General features: G+C 35.2%; 2 protein-coding genes and 1 long non-coding RNA gene across 3 annotated transcripts; 2 read left to right on the top strand and 1 right to left on the bottom strand.

Annotated features, from left to right (window-relative positions):
- Positions 1–241: 241 nt before the first annotated feature.
- On the top strand, positions 242–2,658 carry LOC147569062 (uncharacterized). Its single transcript, XM_086655519.1, has 6 exons — positions 242–469; positions 962–1,174; positions 1,363–1,458; positions 1,563–1,708; positions 1,796–2,021; positions 2,257–2,658. Exons 1-6 carry the CDS (start codon positions 338–340, stop codon positions 2,491–2,493), a joined length of 1,050 nt encoding a protein of 349 aa, XP_086511645.1. The 5' UTR covers positions 242–337; the 3' UTR covers positions 2,494–2,658.
- An 11,306-nt stretch (positions 2,659–13,964) lies between these two features.
- Positions 13,965–15,020, bottom strand: LOC147569061 (uncharacterized). Its single transcript, XR_015238537.1, has 2 exons — positions 14,951–15,020; positions 13,965–14,223 (listed from the first exon to the last, which is right to left on the bottom strand). It is a non-coding gene; the product is annotated as an uncharacterized LOC147569061 (long non-coding RNA).
- Positions 15,021–15,832: 812 nt separating this feature from the next.
- Positions 15,833–19,413, top strand: LOC147569060 (uncharacterized). Its single transcript, XM_086671605.1, has 6 exons — positions 15,833–16,082; positions 17,815–18,027; positions 18,120–18,215; positions 18,306–18,451; positions 18,582–18,807; positions 19,028–19,413. Exons 1-6 carry the CDS (start codon positions 15,951–15,953, stop codon positions 19,226–19,228), a joined length of 1,014 nt encoding a protein of 337 aa, XP_086527731.1. The 5' UTR covers positions 15,833–15,950; the 3' UTR covers positions 19,229–19,413.
- Positions 19,414–20,414: the final 1,001 nt, after the last annotated feature.

Here is a 20,414-nt window from a genome sequence, read left to right as displayed (position 1 = left end):
TTGTCCACTTCTGTTAATAAAGCAATCAGTTTAAAATATTTAGTCAAACCTCACATAGTAAAAGAAATAACTTATAATTAATGAGGCACATGTTGGTTATCCAGCTATGGTTTTCTATGAATTTCTTTTAAATATTTATTAGGAAAATTAGGACACTAAATGTTGCACATGTCAAATTTTTATTCGAGAAAAGGGACCCATAGGAAAATAGTAAGATGGGTGCGAAATGGTATAAATAGTTGTAGAAGTCCTCATTGTATTTCAAAACACTAAACACTTAAAGACTCGTCTTTCTTTCATTTTTTTCTTATCTCCATTTCTCTAAGAGATATAGAAAATGAGTTTCGGTGGGATCTTAGGGTTCGATAATGGCATTGTTTTGGCACCTATGGGAGCTGATATTGCTGGCCCCAAGCTTGTTGCTGCTGTCGCTGAAGCCGGTGGTATTGGTCTACTGGCCAGTCCAGTCGTACGTTTCAATCTCTTTTGTTTTAGTTTCTATCTATATTCATATTCCCTAACTCACTGATTTTCTTACATACAGACTATATTTTTTTGTTCCATTTTATGAAAAACATGTTTCTTAATTGCATCATCGTTGGGGTGACGATCATGCTAATACTCCTATTACCATTAACTCTTCTTTAATGTTACCCTTTTTATTTTGAATTCATTCATTCATAAACATTAATAGAATTTTAGATGGGATTCCAAGTTGCAATAAGAATTATGAGAATTTTGATCTACTAGTCTTCAATTCCTAGAACCATGCATATACCTCTTTATCTATATGTCACTTGATCCCAAACTGGATTGACATTCTTTAGTTATTGAGATTCGCGATCTATTAATGTCTTTATAGCTGTCACAATGGCTTACTAATTTATTACTCCTTATATATGGTAGTGTACAATTTAAATGTGGGAGGATATAATAGATGATAAATGGTGAATTAATGCAGAATAGTTATGATATGACGGTGAAGGCGATAACGTCGACAAAGAAATTGACGAAAAAACCCTTTGGAGCTGGTATTCTTTTGGAGTTCGACAACACTAACACCGTGAAAGCCATTTTCGATGAGAAGCTCGCTTGCATGCAAGTCTACTGGGGTGATTTCAACAAAGAAATGGTGGACGAAGCACACGCTAAAGGAGTCAAGATCATGCACCAAGTAATTAAATACTAATTATATATATACATATAAAAATATTAAATAAATCGTTTGATGATTTATTCCATCCATTATTTTATATCAAAGTGTTCTTAATTGATCATATCAATTTATATGATTAGTTTTAAATTATAAAGTCTTTTCCTATTGTATTATACTAATTCAAAATTAATGTTATAATTAATCAGGTAGGATCATTGGCTGATGCTGAAAAGGCCGTAGCTGCGGGTGTGGATTGTATTATTGCACAGGGAGTAGAGGCAGGAGGGCACGTGATTGGTCATGTAAGAAAATGAGGACTAATCACTAAATTATAAGAGTAACTAAATTCGTAAAATAATTAAACATTAATTAGTGAGTTCAATTTTATAATTACATGTAAATCTAGGTAGCTTTGTCGGCCTTGATTCCAAGAGTGGTGGATTTAGTCGGAGACAGAAACATAGCAGTAGTTGCCGCAGGTTCTATCGCTGATGCTCGTGGTTACGTTGCTGCTTTATCATTGGGCGCTCATGGCATTTGTATGGGAACTAGGTATCTATGCAATCAAAATTACAGTTCTTTCTTTATTGATATTCTTGTAGTGTTATTGTCTCTTAACATTGTATTAAATATTTGTAGGTTTGTAGCAACAAAGGAGTCGTACGCAAATGACTACTACAAGCAACAATTGTTGCATTATACCGAAGCTGATACCGATCTCACTGATCTTTACAGTCGTGCAACTTGGCGTGCACCTACTCGTTGTCTCAACACACCTTTCCATAACCAATGGAAAGGCGCACCAAATGACGTGGAAAATGATGATTCACAACCGATAATTGGTTATTCAATTATTCATGGAGGAGTATGGACTTACATTCCTAATTCATTCCATTAAATTAAGAATCATGATTTAATTAATACGTACAATTAAATCTGCTATAGATCTTCGCAAATATGATATAACGGCTCCACACCCAATTGTATCACGTGAAGATTTACTAGGACTAATGTGAATTCAGACATCCTAGTTTGATTTCGAGCTAACTCAAAATTGTCTTTCTTGATTATGATTTAATTGTGTTTATGGTTAAATGCAGGAAACTGTTCTACGTCGATTTGCTGGTCAAGTAGCGAATCAGACTACTGCTGGAGAACTGGAACACATGGTCATGTATGCAGGACAAGGTGTTGGACTTGTTAAGGATATTATTCCAGCTGGAGATGTCGTAAAGGATTTGATCGAAGGAGCGAAAAAGATCATTCAAGATCTTGGCACAAAATATCTGCCACCACCAGCAACACCTGCAGAAGATGAAGTTACTGTTGGTAGTTAATTCACTTGATGAATTAATGATGAATTAGTGCATGTTGAATTTTTGTATTGGAATAAGCTTTTAGTTATCTCTCCTTATTTTGGATGAAATTTTTAAAAGAACCTGAATAAAGTTGTCATGGATATTTTCTATGCTTTCTGATAAATGTTTTAATGTTGTATTGGATATTTTCAATCTTTATTTGGGTTATGTTCAATCTTTATTTGGAAAGATGGATGTCCAAGTCTCCTACGCCACAGATGTACTTGTGAAGGTTGAGTTGAAAGAGCATGAGTTGTGCCTGATTTATTTGAAGAGAAGGAAATAGGATATAGACCGGCTTCAGTTGGCCCTTGGAAAAGAGTCTTGGTCGAGTGAAGATCCTTCACATAATATACAAATGGATCAAAAGTTAATGAACAGTTATTATTAGTGGTGAATTTGTGAACTGATAATAGATTATGTGAAGCCTGAGGTACTCTAAGAACATTTTGAAGTTTCAATTTTCTATTATTCTCAATAAAAGAAGTATTACCAGTACAAGTGATAATCATACCTTGGCCATTGGCGGTTGTGATTCTTTCACGACCATTAAAGTCAGAAGAAGAACTGAAGAAGGTAATTGAGACAAATCAGATGTGATATGATTAGTTGCCCCTGAATCAGCAAACCAAGTATTATCCCCAAAAACATTAGCAGAAGCAAGCATGGCAACAATATTGTCAGGTGGAGATCTTCCTTGATAGGAGAAATTAAGCCTATGATAGCATTCCATAGCAGTATGACCAATTTTGTGACAGATTTGACAAGTAGGTCAACCATTGGTAGAAGGATTGAGATTTTGTTGTGGAAATCAATTATAATTTCCTCTTTGAACTGAATTTCCTCCACCTCTCCTCTGAAAGAGTTTGAACTTGTGCCTGAATCATTATTATAGAACTGATTTCTATTAGAGTAACCTTGATTCGAAGAACTTCCTTAAAATTGATGTGGATACTTGTTCTTGTTTTGAGAATTTCCATTATATGTAGATCCCATTAAAGCATTACTATGAGAGGAAAGATTGAGCTTCTTCATCTTATCATTCTGAGTTATATCTCCACTTAATAACAAATTGTGTAATTCATTGATAGTAATAGGTGGATTTCTTATTCGTATTGAAATAGAAAATGCATCAAATTTAGATGGTAATCCACTGAGGATACTTACAATAACTTTTTTGGAAGAGGCTGGACTACCAGCAGCAGCAAGACTATCACAAAATTTTCTTGATCTTGGCAAGAAATTCGGGAATAGTATCATTATCCTTCTTACAATCTCTTAGGGTTTTTTTCAAGTTGAAGAACATGAACTGTTGATGGAGCAGCAAATGATTCTTCAAGATTTTGCCATAATTGAGTTGAAGTAGTTATTCCAACTACATAATTTGACATGAAAATGTCCTGAATCCCAAAACCCTAAACTACCCAAATGCATCGACGTCTTGCCGTCTTTAGTTGCAGAGTTGATCAACGGACAGTTGGCCCCTAATTGTGTCTGAGAGTTCGATTTGGCACCCATTTATGTGGGACTTTGATTTAGCCTCCAAATTTTATCAAGTCTTCCAATTTTACCTTCATCGCAATTTTTTAATTATAATTTATATTTTTTTGTCCAACTCATATTTATTTCTCCTTCACTTCATCCTTCTTTATCCTCCACCCTTCCTTCTTCAACCCAAGAAAGTCCTTAGGTTTTTGCGCTTTCTACCAAACTTAATTACCAGCATTATCCATACTTCCTCTCTCTAATCAAACTAAATACACAAGTTAACGAGTAACAATACAGAACTAAGAGCTCAAAGGGTAAAATATCAAATCAAATAACTGAAGAAACGTTTCAAATAGAAATGAAGAATAAGTTGAGATTTGTATAGTTCGAAAATTAGGATGACTGTGAGTTTTACGGACAAATTATTGAAGCTGAAAATGAGTTACATATACGATTTATTGATTTTAGAGAGAAATTAACTATGAAAATAAGTTACAGATCTGACGTGGCTTGTCATGTCGGAAATTTTCCCAGGCTCTGCCTATAATTTGATTTTCGTGGCCGTAGTATTTTCGTGAGTGACCCCCGCAGTCAGAAAGGTTATTAGGTATTTAACCTCCCATCTAAACAAATCTATACATCTCGTAACGTGGCCTTTGACGAATCTCATTTTCCAATGGAATATCCACTCACTCCACCATCGACTTCTACTCCTTTTCATAACCATTAGAGACGATTGTTCATAAAGCTACTCACCTATTTCAAGTTCATGTCTAACCTCTCGTGGAGTGCCATTATCTCTTCGCCCCCATTTAGCCATTGGCTCATAATTTGTCTCCATGGGCACCTCCCCGATTTCACCTCTAGACCTAACAGTCTAGAGTGATTCTTCTGTCAGCACCCCCATCTTTTTCCCAGCCAACTCAACATCTGACTTTACTTCACAACAAGAACTGGCCCCTGACTCTACTTCCCAAACATACCCCGTTGCACCTTTTCCACCATTTTCCTTTGCCACCGAAAGAAAAGGTAATGTGGCCTCTTTTCGGCCTTAACGAGATCGACAACCACCGGTCATCTCGGCGACTACATTTGAAACAACACATCTTTCCTTCTCATCCACCATTTTATATCTTCTCTCTGACTTTATCTCTTTCGGTTCTTACTTCACCTCTTATTAAACTTTCTTTACCATAGTCCTCTCCACGATTGAACTTTCCTCTTTCACACAACCCATGAGATCCCCTCATTGGCGTGAGGCAATCGCAAAGGAGATTCACGTGTTAAAATCTAACAACATTTGGACTCTTACACCTTTACCACCTGGTAAACCCCCAATTGGGTGTAAATGGGTGTATAAAATACATTATCGTTCTAACAGGAGCATTTAGTGCTACAAAGCGCTCCTCATTGCTAAAGACTATACTTAGCTAAAGGGCCTTGATTATCATGAAACTTTGGCTCCCATCGCAAAACTGGTCACAATCCATGTCCTTCTTTCCGTCACTGCCATCAAAGGTCGGTTCCACTATCAACTTGATGTGAACGCCTCCTTACAAGGTGATTTTAGTCAAGAAGTCTTCATGAAACTGCCTCCTGGCTTTTCTCCCTTACGAGGACTCTCCCGGTTGTCGTCTTACTAAATCGTTGTATGGCCTCGAACAGGCATCCGGTCAATGGTTCTTCAAATTCTTCTCTCCTTTCCTTCAAAAAGGTTTTCTCCAGTCTCTTAATGATTATTCCTTATCTTCTTACAAAAATAACGTTGTTTCTTTCTATGCACTTGTCTATGTTGATGATATAATTATCACTGGCAACAGTAATCAAGTTATCTTTGATCTCAAGTCCTTCCTTGATCGCACCTTGTCTCTGAAAGATCTCGATCGCTTGTAATATTTTTTAGGAATTAAAGTCTCTCGCTCCTCTAAGGTCATATTTCTTTGTCAACGAAAATACCTTTTAACATCTTTATCAGATTCTGGGCTGACAGTTTTCCAGTGAAGCAGAAATTAAATCTCATTCCCACCGTTGGCACTTCTCTTCCTGACCTATCATCCTATCGCCGCCTCATTGGTCGTCTCCACTATCTTACTGTGACATGCCCTGATATTACTTAATTATGCAGTTAATACTTTGAGCCAATTCGTGCAACCCATGCATTCCACTCACCTGGATGTTGGCCACTGTGTTCTTTGTTACCGTAAAGGCTTCATCGATAAAGGGATCTTATCTGCCTCTAGTTCTGTCGTTGTATTTGGTTTTTGTGATGACGATTAGGCTAGTTGTCCTACCACTAGACGATCCACTACTAGATACTTCACCTTGATTGGCACTAATCCACTATCCTGGAGATCCAGAAAACATCCAACGGTTTCTAAGCCTCCTGTTGAAGCAAAATATAGGGCCTTCTTGATCACTCTCACTTTTGAGCTTTAATAGGTCAAATACTTTCTTCGTTACCTTGGTGTTGATCATTTGTCACCAATGCTTGTCCATTGCGATAATCGCTCAACTTTGCATATTGCTGATAATCATGTATTCCATGAGTGGACCAAACACATTGAAACTGACTGTCACTTGGTTTGTGAAAAGATACAGACTGAACTTGTCACTCTACGCTTTACACCGACAACCGATCATGAAAATTTTCAAATATTCAAGTACTTTGAAAAGTTTTCAAACACAAGATTTAAAGATAAAACTATAAAAAGAATCGGGTTTTTAGGACCGTTTTTTAATAAGAAATTGAGATCTCTTCAAGCATTTCATAAGTCTTTTTTCTTAGTGAACGAATCTATACCCATAAAAAACACAAAAAAAAACTAAAGGTTTAATGAAGATTTTAGACGAAACTCGATATGAAATAGAGTAATAAGAAGTCAAGGAGTGTTGGGGGCGCCTACAGCAGAATAGGTGAGAAGGTGGTGCGCCCATAGAATTGATGACCTTAAGCAAAAAAAAATGTGGGGCGCCTATAGACGGACCAAAGTTTCTTTACATCTTAATTCACATGGATTACATCAAATTTTTTTTCTTTTTGAGAAATCGACTACGATCTACGTTAGTCATTACAAGGCATTGATAGAGCAAGAATATGTGATGAGCACGATAACCGCCTAATTCAAACCATAATGAAAGAGGCCTAGAATCCGACAAATTTATTATATTATTTACTTTATACATTGCCCAGATTACATGGGATAAATTTTGATGGCAAACTGCTTCCACCAAGACTTGATCCCACGACCTCATGGGCCAAGAGGGGTGTCCAACCGCTGCACCAGAGGGTGGTGGACCACGTCAAATTTGTTACAAATAGTAATGCACTAATATTTAGAAGTAACTAATTACTGGGACCTTCATCAAAAAAAAAAACTAATTACTGGGACATTAATAGCTTCAATAATACAATTAGGAGTATTATGTCCGGACAACACCGCATAGTGGAACGCAATACATAGCAAATATGTGAGCGAGAAAGGTATTTTCATGATGTGTAGACAAATTGAATTTCTTGCAATTCTTCGATCAAATCTTCACCCTCAACCAACAAGAGTTTTGATCTCCATGGGGCTTTCAGGACATGAGACAGCAGACTAGTATTACTGCTTTTCATCATCTACTCTGCTCTCTCACACTTTATGATATCAAGTTGTATTGCTCTTCTTGGCACCCATAGCTGAGAACGTTAACGTTTCAGAGACGCACCCCCAATTAACAGTTCACCTTCTCGGCTCCATCAACATTAATATTTACTATCCGGAAAGTTGGAGGTTGCCATTTCAAAATGATGTTGACGCGACACCTTTTCTTCTTCAATGCAGTATTGGTATGGAGTTCATTGAATACATTATAATTCTCGCCGTACAGATATACCACATCAACCACAAAGATATTCCAGTACCACAACACAAAGATTTCCAGTACCGCCTCTCATATTTTCATTCTCTAACATTCGTCTCTTTTCCGTACTAAAATTGATTTGGTGGGCTCAAATTTCATCTTTAGAGTTTATAGGAACCACAAATTTTCAGAGTATCCACAATGTGAGAACATCTGATATATGTCATTTGTTGGAATCAATAGCTCAAAAGCAGCTTGACCGGTATTTACTAAATGCGAGGGATCTATAGTTATCAAATCTCGAGCAAGACGTCTTGTTGGATTCGTCTCGCCGAGCTCTTGAATTTAGACCCAAATTTTTTTCAAATACGATTCCGTATGAATGAGTTATTACTAAATTAGTTTGGTATGAAAACCACTAACTCATCAAAGCCGGGATTTTGAGTTAGTACCACATCTATGATAATGGAGAAGTATTATTTCCTTATATACTCTTCCATATATTTATGGTATATTCATTCAAAATAGAATGGGACTTTGCGTGGTTTGCACAACGCACGCGCGGTGTGGCCTCTCTAGAGGCGCCGACACTTTGCACTTACGCATCGTCGCGAGGAGAGATTGGAGCCTTTCATTTTACGGTCATAGATTTGATCCAACGGTCGAGATATTTGGCGCTCTTAAGATAGATCCACTGAGGAACGATGGGCGTTTCAGGCCGCGAGATCTATATAGATCCGTTGAGATTTGACGGTCAAGATGGCACCGAAAGCCAACAGTCAAACATGACTGGGAAGCATCCATTCGTATAGAGGCACCTGTCTGAAGTGTTGTCAATACTCCTATAAATACCAAACAGAATTTAGAGTTTTAAGAAGTCAATTTTATTTGTCGTTCTTACTGCTTGTTCAAAGTTCGCACTCTTTCAGGAATTCGAAGTATTCTTAGTCGTCAAACTGAAAGGTCCTTTGTATCTTGGGAGACAAACATCTGACTTGATTTAGTACTAATTCCAGGGTGTTCAATGTCTTAAGGAAAGAGACAACTCGACTCAGCTTTGTCTCTCAAACTTTCTAATCTTTGTTCTAAATTATATTGTTTTTCTTTTTAATCATTTTTTTCTTTCAGAAACAGTAAAATTAAATCTGAATTTATGATTTTTACATAAAATTCCTGTTAGTTGAGGTTTAGGCCCCTTAGGATGGACTTTAAAGGCAGATAAGTATGCCGTTTAGAATGTATCAATGCGTCAACAGTTGGTAGCCCCAGTGGTTCCAAGGTGTTGACATAAACTCCAGAAATCCTTGGGATTATTAGGGTGTAAATAATGTAGTTGGGCTTTAGGCCATTGTCATGTTGGGCTATAGGCCCGGTCTTGTTTCAGTTTGAGTGGGCAGTTATTGAGCTTATCACATCTTTGATGTATCAATGTAACGACATACGTAGATCGTAGTCGACTTCGGACTTCCAAAAAAAAAAAAAAAGAATGTAATGCCTTGTAATGACTACTCTCGTAGTCCATGTCCGAAAAATAAGAAATTAAACGAGTCGTTGGTATCTTTTTCTCTATCCTTCAAACTTAATAAACTTAAAACAAATGAATCGGGAGTGAAATAAAAAAGAAGTACTAAAAGATGCATTTGAAAATCCTAGTTACATGGATCTTTTTTTTTTTGTTGAACACAGTTACACGGATCTTGACTTGTGCGTTGTCTGCAATGCACTTATAATCCTAGTTGTTGTCGTGGCTGGCTCTTTATATATTTATGTTGGTTCATATTGGTCAGTTATGAAAAATTAGGAGATACTTTCATTCTTCAGAAGAAGAAATATGTCTATGTCAACTATCTTCATTACAACTTCTAAAGATTTTATTTCTTATGAGCCGAGATACGTGTGATCCCTAAGTTTAATACATGTACATGTCTAGTCTATCATTGCGATCTTATGTAATATCGCAAATAATTCATCTCCTTACAAAAATTATTTATTCGAACTAAAATAATGAAAAAAAAGTATATCTTTCAGATATAATAATGGGATCCCATCTACAGCTACAAGATTAGCTTAAATTTGGGAGCAATTGGCACCAAATTCATAAATGAATGTCAAATTTCAAGCAAATGGAAAGCTTCACGTGGGGGAAGTTTTTAGCATGAAGCTCGTGGTATTTTCATAGTCTCCTATTTAATTTCATCCTTCAAATCTAACTCATTCTTAATTGAAAAAAATATGGTTATAAGAAATTAGTGGCCAGTTAGATAAATAAATCACGTTGGAATAACTAACTTTTATTTTATTGTGACTTTTGTACATCATTGATTTTATTGTCTATTTACCATCATTTCATATCACAAAGATTTATGTGATGATCTCAACTTCAAAATTATAAGAAAAGTAATGAAACATGAATTTTAAACTAGAGCTAACCTAGTTTTACTGCAAAACGATTACTTTAACAAATGAAGATGTTCTAAGGGTTGGTGGATGGAGGAGAATACTAAACCAGAATTTTCATGCAGATAAATAACCACACTTGATGATGCACAAAATGTCCAGACGTTGACTGACGTCAATAAGTCAAGAATAGACCAGAAGTCCAACGGTTTAACCGACTTAATCCCGATATCTTCCTAAAGATCAGCCCTGAAATTCTCTAAAGGAGTAAGGGGGTCCAAGTAAGCAAGGCCGATGTCTTACGCCACGCTTACCGACTTAATCCCGATATCTTCCTAAAGATCTAAGACGGTTAAAAATCTTAAGTATTTAAGCAAGCTTGGACTTCAAGAGTCTCAAAGGAGGAAACATCTCCTCGAAGATTTGTCACCTTTGCAGGATATCTACGAAGTATCCTTGAACATAGGAACTTCTAGTTATCTTAGATACGAGATAAACTATAAGGAAAACCCTAACCACGAACAGTAGAAAACTTCCCCAAACGGTGGATCACAACCGACTCATTCACAACGTCTATCACAGGCGGTCCAATTCAACCTATAAAAGGGCCCCCATCGTCTTCCACAAGACACAATCACTTACACTAAGTTACCACAATTCGCCCCCAAAAGGTTCAATCAATATTCAATCTCGTACTACAAAAAGAAATCTGACTGTGATAGTTCAGGAGCGATTTCCGAACTCTTTGCAAGTGTTCCCTCCAGGTTTTTAAGGAGCAGGAGCAAGGAGCGGAAGCAAGACGAAGGAATCTCAATCAACCTGACGAAATATCCTTTCATAACGGACTTTGTCATGCATCAAGTCCCTATTTCTTGTCAAATTAACGAAAAGTCATTTTTCGACATCAGCAAGACTCATGCGTATATTTTCTCATTTCTTTGGCATGCACATAAATGCAATGTACACGCTACATGAACAACGTGTATACTTAATTCAGAAAGTAACTATTATATTTAGGACTACCCAAGCTATATATGTGGTACTGGCATATCATGATCATAAAAAGTTTGTGTAAGGAAGTGTTGCCAAGAGTGTAACAATAGAATTTCTCTTACTTTTTATAAAATTGTGAAGTTCTATTCATCCCTCCATTTTGGTCCCTCCCCCAGCCCTCCGCAGATGTGGCAACATATCACTTGAGTGTGGAGTAATTGAAGAGAGAGTTGTGAGAAAATATACTTCAGTGATATGTCTCATCATCGGCGGAAGGCTGGGAGAGGGACCAAAATGGAGGGAGAAATAGATTTTTTGTATAAAATTCCCCTAGATAGTACATGTTTCTTTTTTTAGATTTGAAATGCGACTGCAAATCTAAGTTACTCCAATCAAATTTCATGACATATACATTTTTTTTTTTTGTCACAATTTAAGCATATTTGAAGAAGATGATACAGATTCAAATAAAATAATTCGAAAAAAAAAAAACAATCTTTGCCTTAATACTTTGCCAAATTTGAATACTTGTGTATTTTTCGGTTTGTCACTTCCGTTCTTCTCATTTAAATCTTGGACACCTATTCTAGCTTTTACCCAGTATTCGAAATGGATTAATACATCTAATGAAAGAAACTCTTATGAGTTCGGTTGGTGCCTCTCTCTTATATAAGAGAACTCTACCATGACCCTAGTGGTGGCCATCGGGCCGTGGCGTGGCGTGTCTGGCACGCCACGGCAGTAAGTCGTGCCCAGCCGTTTCCGTGTTTAATCCCATGACTCCGACCCACTCATAAATGTCTTTTTTTATTTCTTTTAATTAAGTCTAAGTACCAACTCTTTGTCTCTCTTTGAACAAAAAAAAGTCTAAGTCAAAAAATATAGTAAAACTTTTTTTTTTTTAAGTCGAAGTATAACTTTTTTTGTTAAGTCTTTTTTATGTTTGTTCTTTTTGTAATATAAAATTCTCATAAAAATCTAACAATTTGTAAACATATTAGAATATTAGAGAATGTAATAGAATCACAGACAAAATAAAATTGAAATACCTCTTTATTAATGTGCAACACCCTCAAAGAGGGTATACATCACCCTAGGTGATTTTACTTTTTAAATTTAAATAACCAAGGTAGGTAATGGGTTTGTGGTTGGGCTTTTCGTTGCTGGCGTTTCCGTGACGGATCGTGCATGGGCCGTTCCGTGGCGTTCCTACGTTTCTAACGGGCCGTGTCTAACGGGTGTGGGACTGGAGAATCCTAGCTCCGCCACAGAACGCCTGACCCGTGACGGGTTGGCACGGCACAGAACAGACCGTTCTGTGTTCTTAAATAAACGGGGTGTGCCAGTCCGTTTCCGTGTCGACACGGCCCGTTGGCCACCACTACACGACCCACGCTTTTATATGGTTTCTTGCTGTGAATTATAAACCTAAACGCTAATTAGTTTGTATGGTATTTGGGGTACGATTAAAATAATCAATGGCAATAACTAGCATATTCCATCACTTAATGTATCAAAATCCCAATAAATATATTATATTGTTTAAAAAAAAATAGGTAAGTATTCTTAATAAATACCACAAAAGTTTTAAGAAATATTTTGTAAAACGAAATAACTAAAATATCTAAAATTTGTTAAGTTTGTATATTTGGTTACTAGATCACTTTTTCTTATGTTGGTAATATTTTACACATATTTTACATAGTGTTTTTTAATGAGACGTGTTTATTTCTCTCTTCTAGTGAAGTGGAACACATGTGGCTTTTAAACTTATCAAGTGTGATCTGAACTCTCATATCATGTTATGGTTCTGGTCATACTACTCAAATTAAACCAATTGATAACGAGTAAAAGAGACATAGTTAGTTATTATATTTTCAGTTATTAGAACTCATTTTTTCTACGTGAGACTATTCTCACAAGAGTCCATGGGTATATAGACCAAAATTAATTTGATAATAGGTCTATAGACCATTCTTCTTAGATTATGGATTTTTGGTCCTTTTACAAGAAGGGTATAAAGTATGGCTAATTTATTAGGTAATACCAAATGTATCCCAAATCAAAAAACCCCGGGTTTTTTGAATTTACGAGGGTTTTAGGAAACTTTCCCAAAACCCGTGGGCGTGATTTGTGGGGGATCTTTATTCAGCCGAAACAGATTGGATACCAATCTTCATAAAGACACTTTCTCTCTCTAAACCTACTTCATTTGGGATTTCAATCGGTTTAATGTACCTTGATTTTAGGATAAATTTAGGAAAAAACGGTTAGATTCTCACGAAAATTTCTCTCTCTTCTATAATTTGTTTAGAAACAAAATCTAAACTTTCCCAAATCAATTTTCTCTCTCTTCTTTACAGATTTAATATGGAGATTTATTAGCCAAAAATATGGAGATTTATTAGAAAAAAAAAGATAGAAACAAATCATAATTTCTCTCTCCTCTAAACAGATTTGGAAATCAAATTTTCTCTTTCCTATTATCTGAATCAATCTAGGATCAATTTAGCGTGATTTGGGGGTTAATATACAAAACATATATATCACTTTCTCTCACTTAACTTTCAGTTTTGGAAATAGTATATTTTTCTGGGAACATTAAAGCAGCATTTGTTTTCGTTTTTACTCATACATAAATACAAATCGAATACAAATTATGAAACAAATACGCAAATTATGTATTATTTATGATGAATAAACCATCATTAGTCAAGTATACAACGTAATTTATCAAATGTATTTGGGTCTTGTTCAGTAAATTACACATACTTTCTATTACATAACACATAATTTCTTTTACATTACACATCGTTTACATTCTGTTACCAAAAAATCGTTTACACTATATTGTCGAAGAGCATATGTAGTCTTGAGCAGGACAAACAACATTTACACTATATTGTCGAAGAGCATATCCAAATGATTTTGCACCACCAGGAAACAAATGACCAACTTCAGTAGCAAATTCCATAAGTAACAACAAAACTGCAAAAAGAAACCATATACATTTGTTAACAAAACAAACAATTTACTAGAAACGACATGTATAATGGAATAAATTATGCATACTGTTTGTTAAACTTCATAATGTGTTAGAAGACAAACATAACGTTAGTTCGAATCACAAGGTCACTGTTATGTGAAAAAAATATGTATAATGTGCAATAAATTACATATAATTTTTGGAACATTTATTGTACTATAAACGGCAACTGTTTTGTGAAAAAAGTACGCGTAAAGTACATGTACTTTATATCCAGAGAAAACAATGAATCTGAATATACCGCAAATCTGAGTCCGTCAGTGAAGATGAATCTGATCTGAAAAAAACTTCAGTAATGATTAAACGAAAATCTTAAGATACATACCACGAAAATTGAAAGATATAGAACATACCTAGATTCAATAAAACATTAAATATGATATAAAGATCAAAGATTTCATTATTGATATTAAAATTTTAGAGAGAGAGAGAGAGAAGTTTAGACTTCCATTTCAGATCTATCAAAGATGGAAATATATATTATGAGAAAGATCTACAATTGAATCGTTTTTTCAGAAATAATACATAACAATTTGATACAGTTTAAAAAATTAATTATTAGATCTTAAAAATGAATCTAAATACAAAACAGTAATATCAAATACATGAAAACAAAAACGAAATCTTACAAATGAATGTTCTCATTATGATTTTAGCAAAAATAATTACCTTCAAGAATTGATCTTCGATAAGTTTAATGGAGATGAATGTAGAGTTCTGATGTTAATAGTGGTTAAAAAACTAGGTTAATGTTCTTGAAAATGAGATATACTATATTACGGTTACATATTAGATTTGTTAATATTTCTTTCATTATAATTCTGATTGGAGAGAGAAAGATGGAGACAATTAAGGAAATGATATATACATGATTATTTTGGCAAAAACGGTTACAAAATATATGGAAAGGTTATAATAGGTATTAATAAGGATTAAATATTATAGAGATTTGATATTTCTCTCGAGATGAATACAAATGGACTAGATCTCTTTTATGATGATTAATTTGGTTTTTAAATCCTTTTTAGGATTATAGAGGATTAAATCTCCTATTAGGACCCTATTTTTGGTCTATAGACTCAAAAATTATTCTCACAACTATTAACCCCTAAAACTTAATTAGGTGCCAAATTATCAAGGTAATTTGGTTAATTAGTTTATAAATTCACGGTAAATAGTAATAGATTACTAGTTTGATTGGCAATATATTTAAACCCTATACACCATAGTATCATACAACTAATTAAGGAATGTGTAATCGACCTAGAATAAGACGCATGATTACATAGTAAATATTCTAATTCTTGTCAGGTTTTATTCGTAAAGCAATTGAGTGGAGTTAAGTTGATACAAATTTGGGATCAACCGAATCAGTTTAAATTATTTATTTGTTAAAACTCAAATAGTAAGAGTAAACTCACCGAGGCACATGTTAGATTATTGGGCTACGTCCATGAATTTCTTTTAATATTAATTAGGGCAATAAATGGGACTCATCTAGAAAGGGGACCCAAAGATTAAAAAAAAAGATTAGTGGTTAGATGGTTTGCAAAATGGTATAAATACAAGTCTTCAATGTATTTAAGAACACAACAACATTTTCCTACTCAAGACTCATCTTCTTTTTTTCATTTTTTCCCCATCTAGATTTTCCTAAGAAATCAAGAAAATGAGTTTCGGTGGAATCTTAGGGTTTGATAATGGCATTGTTTTGGCACCTATGGGAGCTGATATCGCAGGCCCAAAGCTTGTTGCTGCTGTCGCAGAAGCCGGTGGCGTTGGTCTATTGGCTAGTCCAGTTGTATGCCTCAATCTCTTTAGTTTTTGTTTCTATTTTTACATTAGTTCATGTTCTCACCCGATTGATTTTCTTACATATATTTTTTTTTGTCCAATTACTACCGACCAAAGAAATTTTCTTAAATTGCATCCTCTTTGGGGTGAGGATCATGCTAATGCTCCTATTACAATTAATTTTTCTTTAATGATCTCTTTTTATTTTGAATTTTTCCAATAAAAAATATTAGTAATATAATTTCAGATGGGATTCGAAGTTGCAATATAATTGCAGATCAACAACCGAAGCAATGCGAATTTTGATATCATAGTGTTCAGTTCCTTGGACTTTATATATATATATATGGTGACCAATACGTGGACAATGGTTTTTCTTATATGGACAAATATTTTATATAGATAACCAGAAAAATAATTTTTTTTATATGGACACCCGTTTTAAGGGGACAACTCTCTCTTTATTATTAACCCAAGTCCTCTTAAAATTAGATGTATTATTTTAAATCCTCCCTCTCCATAAACCCTAAACTAGTTTAGTCTTCTTTTTTCTACTACTTGATCTTTACCACCAACATCCAAATTTCTAGAGAGAGCATGGTCCTTGGTTTCTGTTGGTCAAATAAAATAACTAGGGAATGACGACATTTTATCTTTGGTCACACTTGAAATTACAGTAGAGAAAGAGGGAAGGTGAGGGTAGAGAGAGAACGAGATAGGTGGTAGAGAGATGACTGAGAATTGGATTTGGTTACAAACAACAAGGAATGAAATTTTTAGTGATTTGAGGGTTTCTCCATCTTTTCCTTCATACCTTAAGCATCCCCCACGACCCTCCCCTACCAATTCGAAGGTTAATTTGTTTCCTTCTTACTGTAATTCAAATCAATTAAAACTATACAACTGAGATTTAGATCAAGTAATTAGTTAATATGTTTAATTGTTTGGGTACTGCTTAAATCTATTGATACCTGAAAGTCGGTAATTGATTATCAATAGCAGTGACTGTTTCGGGAGTTTCTCTATTGTGATGCTTAGAGGGTTTAAGACTTTTAGAGGGTTTTGCAGCTTTCAGGAGTTTCTCCATTGAGATGTTGTCTCCATTGTGATACTTTCTTGTTGAAATTTAGTTAGCGAGAAGATGAAGCCAGCTTCTATGGCTATGGGAATGGAGTAAGGAGTAAGAATAAGAGTAAGAAGTAAGAAAGTAAGAAGAAGAAGAAGAAGAAGAAGAAGATGATGATGATGAAGAAGAAGAAGAAGAAGAAGATAGATTAGGTTTCAACTATTATTTTGGTAATAGTCCACAAATTAGGAGCTCTTGATATTTAAGACTTTATGGAGTTATCCCCTTATTAAATTAAAGTCAATTAAGTCAAGCATAGTTGACTCGCATCGGACCCGAAAATAGTTCTCCATATAAGAAATATGGTTGTCCACGTATTGGCCACCATATATATATATATATATATAAAGATACACTTTTCTGTTTAGAAATCTTAGAACAGTAATCAGTTAAAAAATTAAACTTTAATTTATTAAAATGGAAACAATTAAGGATAAAATGGCCCTACAAATATTACACATAAAATAAGCCACTTGATCCCAGACGCCATTGACATTCTTTATTTATTGAGATTTGAACATGATCTTGTCTCATAAATCATAATTGTCAAAATGGCTTAGCCTGCATATTATGTGGGAGGATATAATGAATGATAAATGCTGACTTAATGCAGAATAGTTATGATATGACGGTGAAAGCGATAACGGCAACAAAGAAATTGACGAAAAAGCCATTTGGAGCGGGTATTCTTTTGGAGTTCGACAACACTAACACCGTGAAAGCTATTTTCGATGAGAAGCTCGCTTGCATGCAAGTCTACTGGGGTGATTTCAACAAAGAAATGGTGGACGAAGCACACGCTAAAGGAGTCAAGATCTTGCACCAAGTAATTAAATACTAATTATATGACTATATTAATTTATGAAGTATTTTACTATTGTTTTTAACTAATTCGAAATTCATATTATAATTAATTAGGTAGGATCATTGGCGGATGCTGAAAAGGCTGTAGCTGCCGGTGTGGATTGTATTATTGCACAAGGTGTAGAAGCAGGAGGGCACGTAATTGGTCATGTAAGAGATTGATGGTTAAGAGTAACTAAATCAGATGAATAATTAATCATGGATTAGTGTGTTTAATTTTGTAATTACGTGTAAATATAGGTTGCATTGTCAGCTTTGGTTCCAAGAGTGGTGGATTTAGTTGGAGACAGAAACATAGTAGTAGTTGCTGCAGGTTCCATTGGTGACGCTCGTGGTTATGTTGCTGCTTTATCATGGGGTGCCAAGGGCATTTGCATGGGAACTAGGTACTTATATTTATGCTAGAAGAAGTGCTTTGCCCCATAAGTGCAAAGCGAACATTACAATTCTTTCTTTATTCATATTTTTCCTATGGTATGGCTCCTCACCAATGTATTATATATCTATTATCTATAGGTTTGTAGCAACAAAGGAATCGTATGCAAATGACTACTACAAGCAACAATTGTTGCAGTATACTGAAGCCGATACCGATCTCACTGATCTATACAGTCGTGCCACTTGGCGTGCACCTACTCGTTGCCTCAACACACCTTTCCATAACCAATGGAAAGGTGCACCCGAAGATGTGGAAAATGATGATTCACAACCAATCATTGGTTATTCCACCATTCATGGAGGAGTATGGATTTACATTCCTAATTCATTGCACTAATGAGTCTTGATTTAATTAACATGTTTGTTTAATCTGCAATAGGTTTTCACCTATATGATTCACATGTTATATCACTTGATGTTGTACTAATTGAAACTCAGGCATCCCACTCAGGCATCCCAATTTGATTTCGAGCTTAAAGTCCTCCTTCTTGATTACTAACCCTACTATTTATGATTATTTACAGGAAACTGTTCTACGTCGATTTGCTGGTCAAGTGGCGAACCAGTCTACTGCTGGAGAACTAGAACACATGGTCATGTATGCAGGACAAGGTGTTGGACTTGTTAAGGACATCATTCCGGCTGGCGATGTCATAAAGAACTTAATTGAGGGATCGAAAAAGATCATCCAGGATCTTGGCACAAAATATCTCCCATCTGCATAAGGAGTTAAAGTTGTTAGTTAATTCAGTTAACGAATTAATGATGCATTAGTGCCTGCTTAATTTTGAGTCTGTATGTTGGAATAAACTTTTTGTTATCTCTCAGATGAGATTTTCAAAAGCAATGTGATAGATGTTGTCATGGTTATTTTCTATGACTTTTAATAAATTGTGAGTTTTAATTTGCATGCCTAAGAGATAATTTAATAAGGGTTAATTCCTCATTGGGACCCCAGTTTGTGACAAAGGGACAGTTGGCCAATAATTCTATCTAAGAATTTGATATGGCCCCCAATTGTGTGGGACTTTGATTTAGCCCCAAATTTTATTAAGTATTCCAATTTTATCTACATGGTAATTTTGTAATTATAATTTTTTTTTTTGTCCAACTCACTTCATCCTTCTTTTGTCCTCCACCTCACCTTCTTCAACTTAAGAAAGTCCGTAAGATTTTTGCACTTCCTAACAAACTTAATTACCTGCCTTGTCCACACTTTCTCTCTTTAATCAAACTAAATTCCCAAGTTAACGAGTAACAATATAGAACTAAGAGCTCATACGGTAAAATCCCAAATCAAATAATTGAAGAAATGTTTCAAATAGAAATGAAGTATAAATTGAGATTTGTATATTTCGAATATGGGAATGAATGTGAGTTTTAAGGAGAAATTATTGAAGGTGATAATGAGTTACATATATGATTTATTGATTTTAGAGAGAAATTGACTATGAAAATAAGTTACAGATTTTGACGTGGCTTGACCCTTCGGGAATTTTCCTAGCGTCTGCCTATAATTTAATTTTCGTGGCCCTAGCATTTTCGTGAGTTACCCCAGCGGTTAGAAAGGTTATTGGATATTTGACCTCCCATCAAAACAAATCGATACATCTCGTAACGTGGTCTTTCAAGAATCTCATATTCCTTTGGCATCTCTAGTACTCCCTCCTCCTTAGGCTTCTACTCCTTTTAATAACCATCGGAGACGATGGTTCATAAACCTACTCGCCTATTTCGAGTTCATGTCCAACCTCTCGTGGGTTGCCATTATCACCTCACCTCCATTTAGCCATTGGTTCTCATCATCTGTCGCTAAGGGCACCTCCTCGACTTCTCCTCTAGACCCAACAGTCTAGGGTGATTTTTTGTCAGCACCCGCATCTTTTTCCCAGCCAACATGACACCTGACTT

The sequence above is a fragment of the Eschscholzia californica genome, unplaced genomic scaffold (assembly GCF_041429995.1).
Source record: "Eschscholzia californica isolate CP2 unplaced genomic scaffold, dmEscCali1.0.p SCAF_1, whole genome shotgun sequence".
Classification (NCBI taxonomy): Eukaryota; Viridiplantae; Streptophyta; class Magnoliopsida; order Ranunculales; family Papaveraceae; genus Eschscholzia; species Eschscholzia californica.
This window is presented reverse-complemented; position numbering and strand designations above follow the sequence as displayed.

Excerpts from the sequence above, each read along its gene's own strand:
- LOC147569060 (XM_086671605.1), top strand. The coding sequence starts at position 15,951 with ATGAGTTTCGGTGGAATCTTAGGGTTTGATAATGGCATTGTTTTGGCA. Across the intron at positions 18,452-18,581 it reads GGCATTTGCATGGGAACTAG|GTTTGTAGCAACAAAGGAAT; the intron begins GTACTTATATTT and ends TATTATCTATAG. Across the intron at positions 18,808-19,027 it reads ATTCCACCATTCATGGAGGA|GAAACTGTTCTACGTCGATT; the intron begins GTATGGATTTAC and ends GATTATTTACAG.
- LOC147569062 (XM_086655519.1), top strand. The coding sequence starts at position 338 with ATGAGTTTCGGTGGGATCTTAGGGTTCGATAATGGCATTGTTTTGGCA. Across the intron at positions 1,175-1,362 it reads GAGTCAAGATCATGCACCAA|GTAGGATCATTGGCTGATGC; the intron begins GTAATTAAATAC and ends ATAATTAATCAG. Across the intron at positions 1,709-1,795 it reads GGCATTTGTATGGGAACTAG|GTTTGTAGCAACAAAGGAGT; the intron begins GTATCTATGCAA and ends AAATATTTGTAG.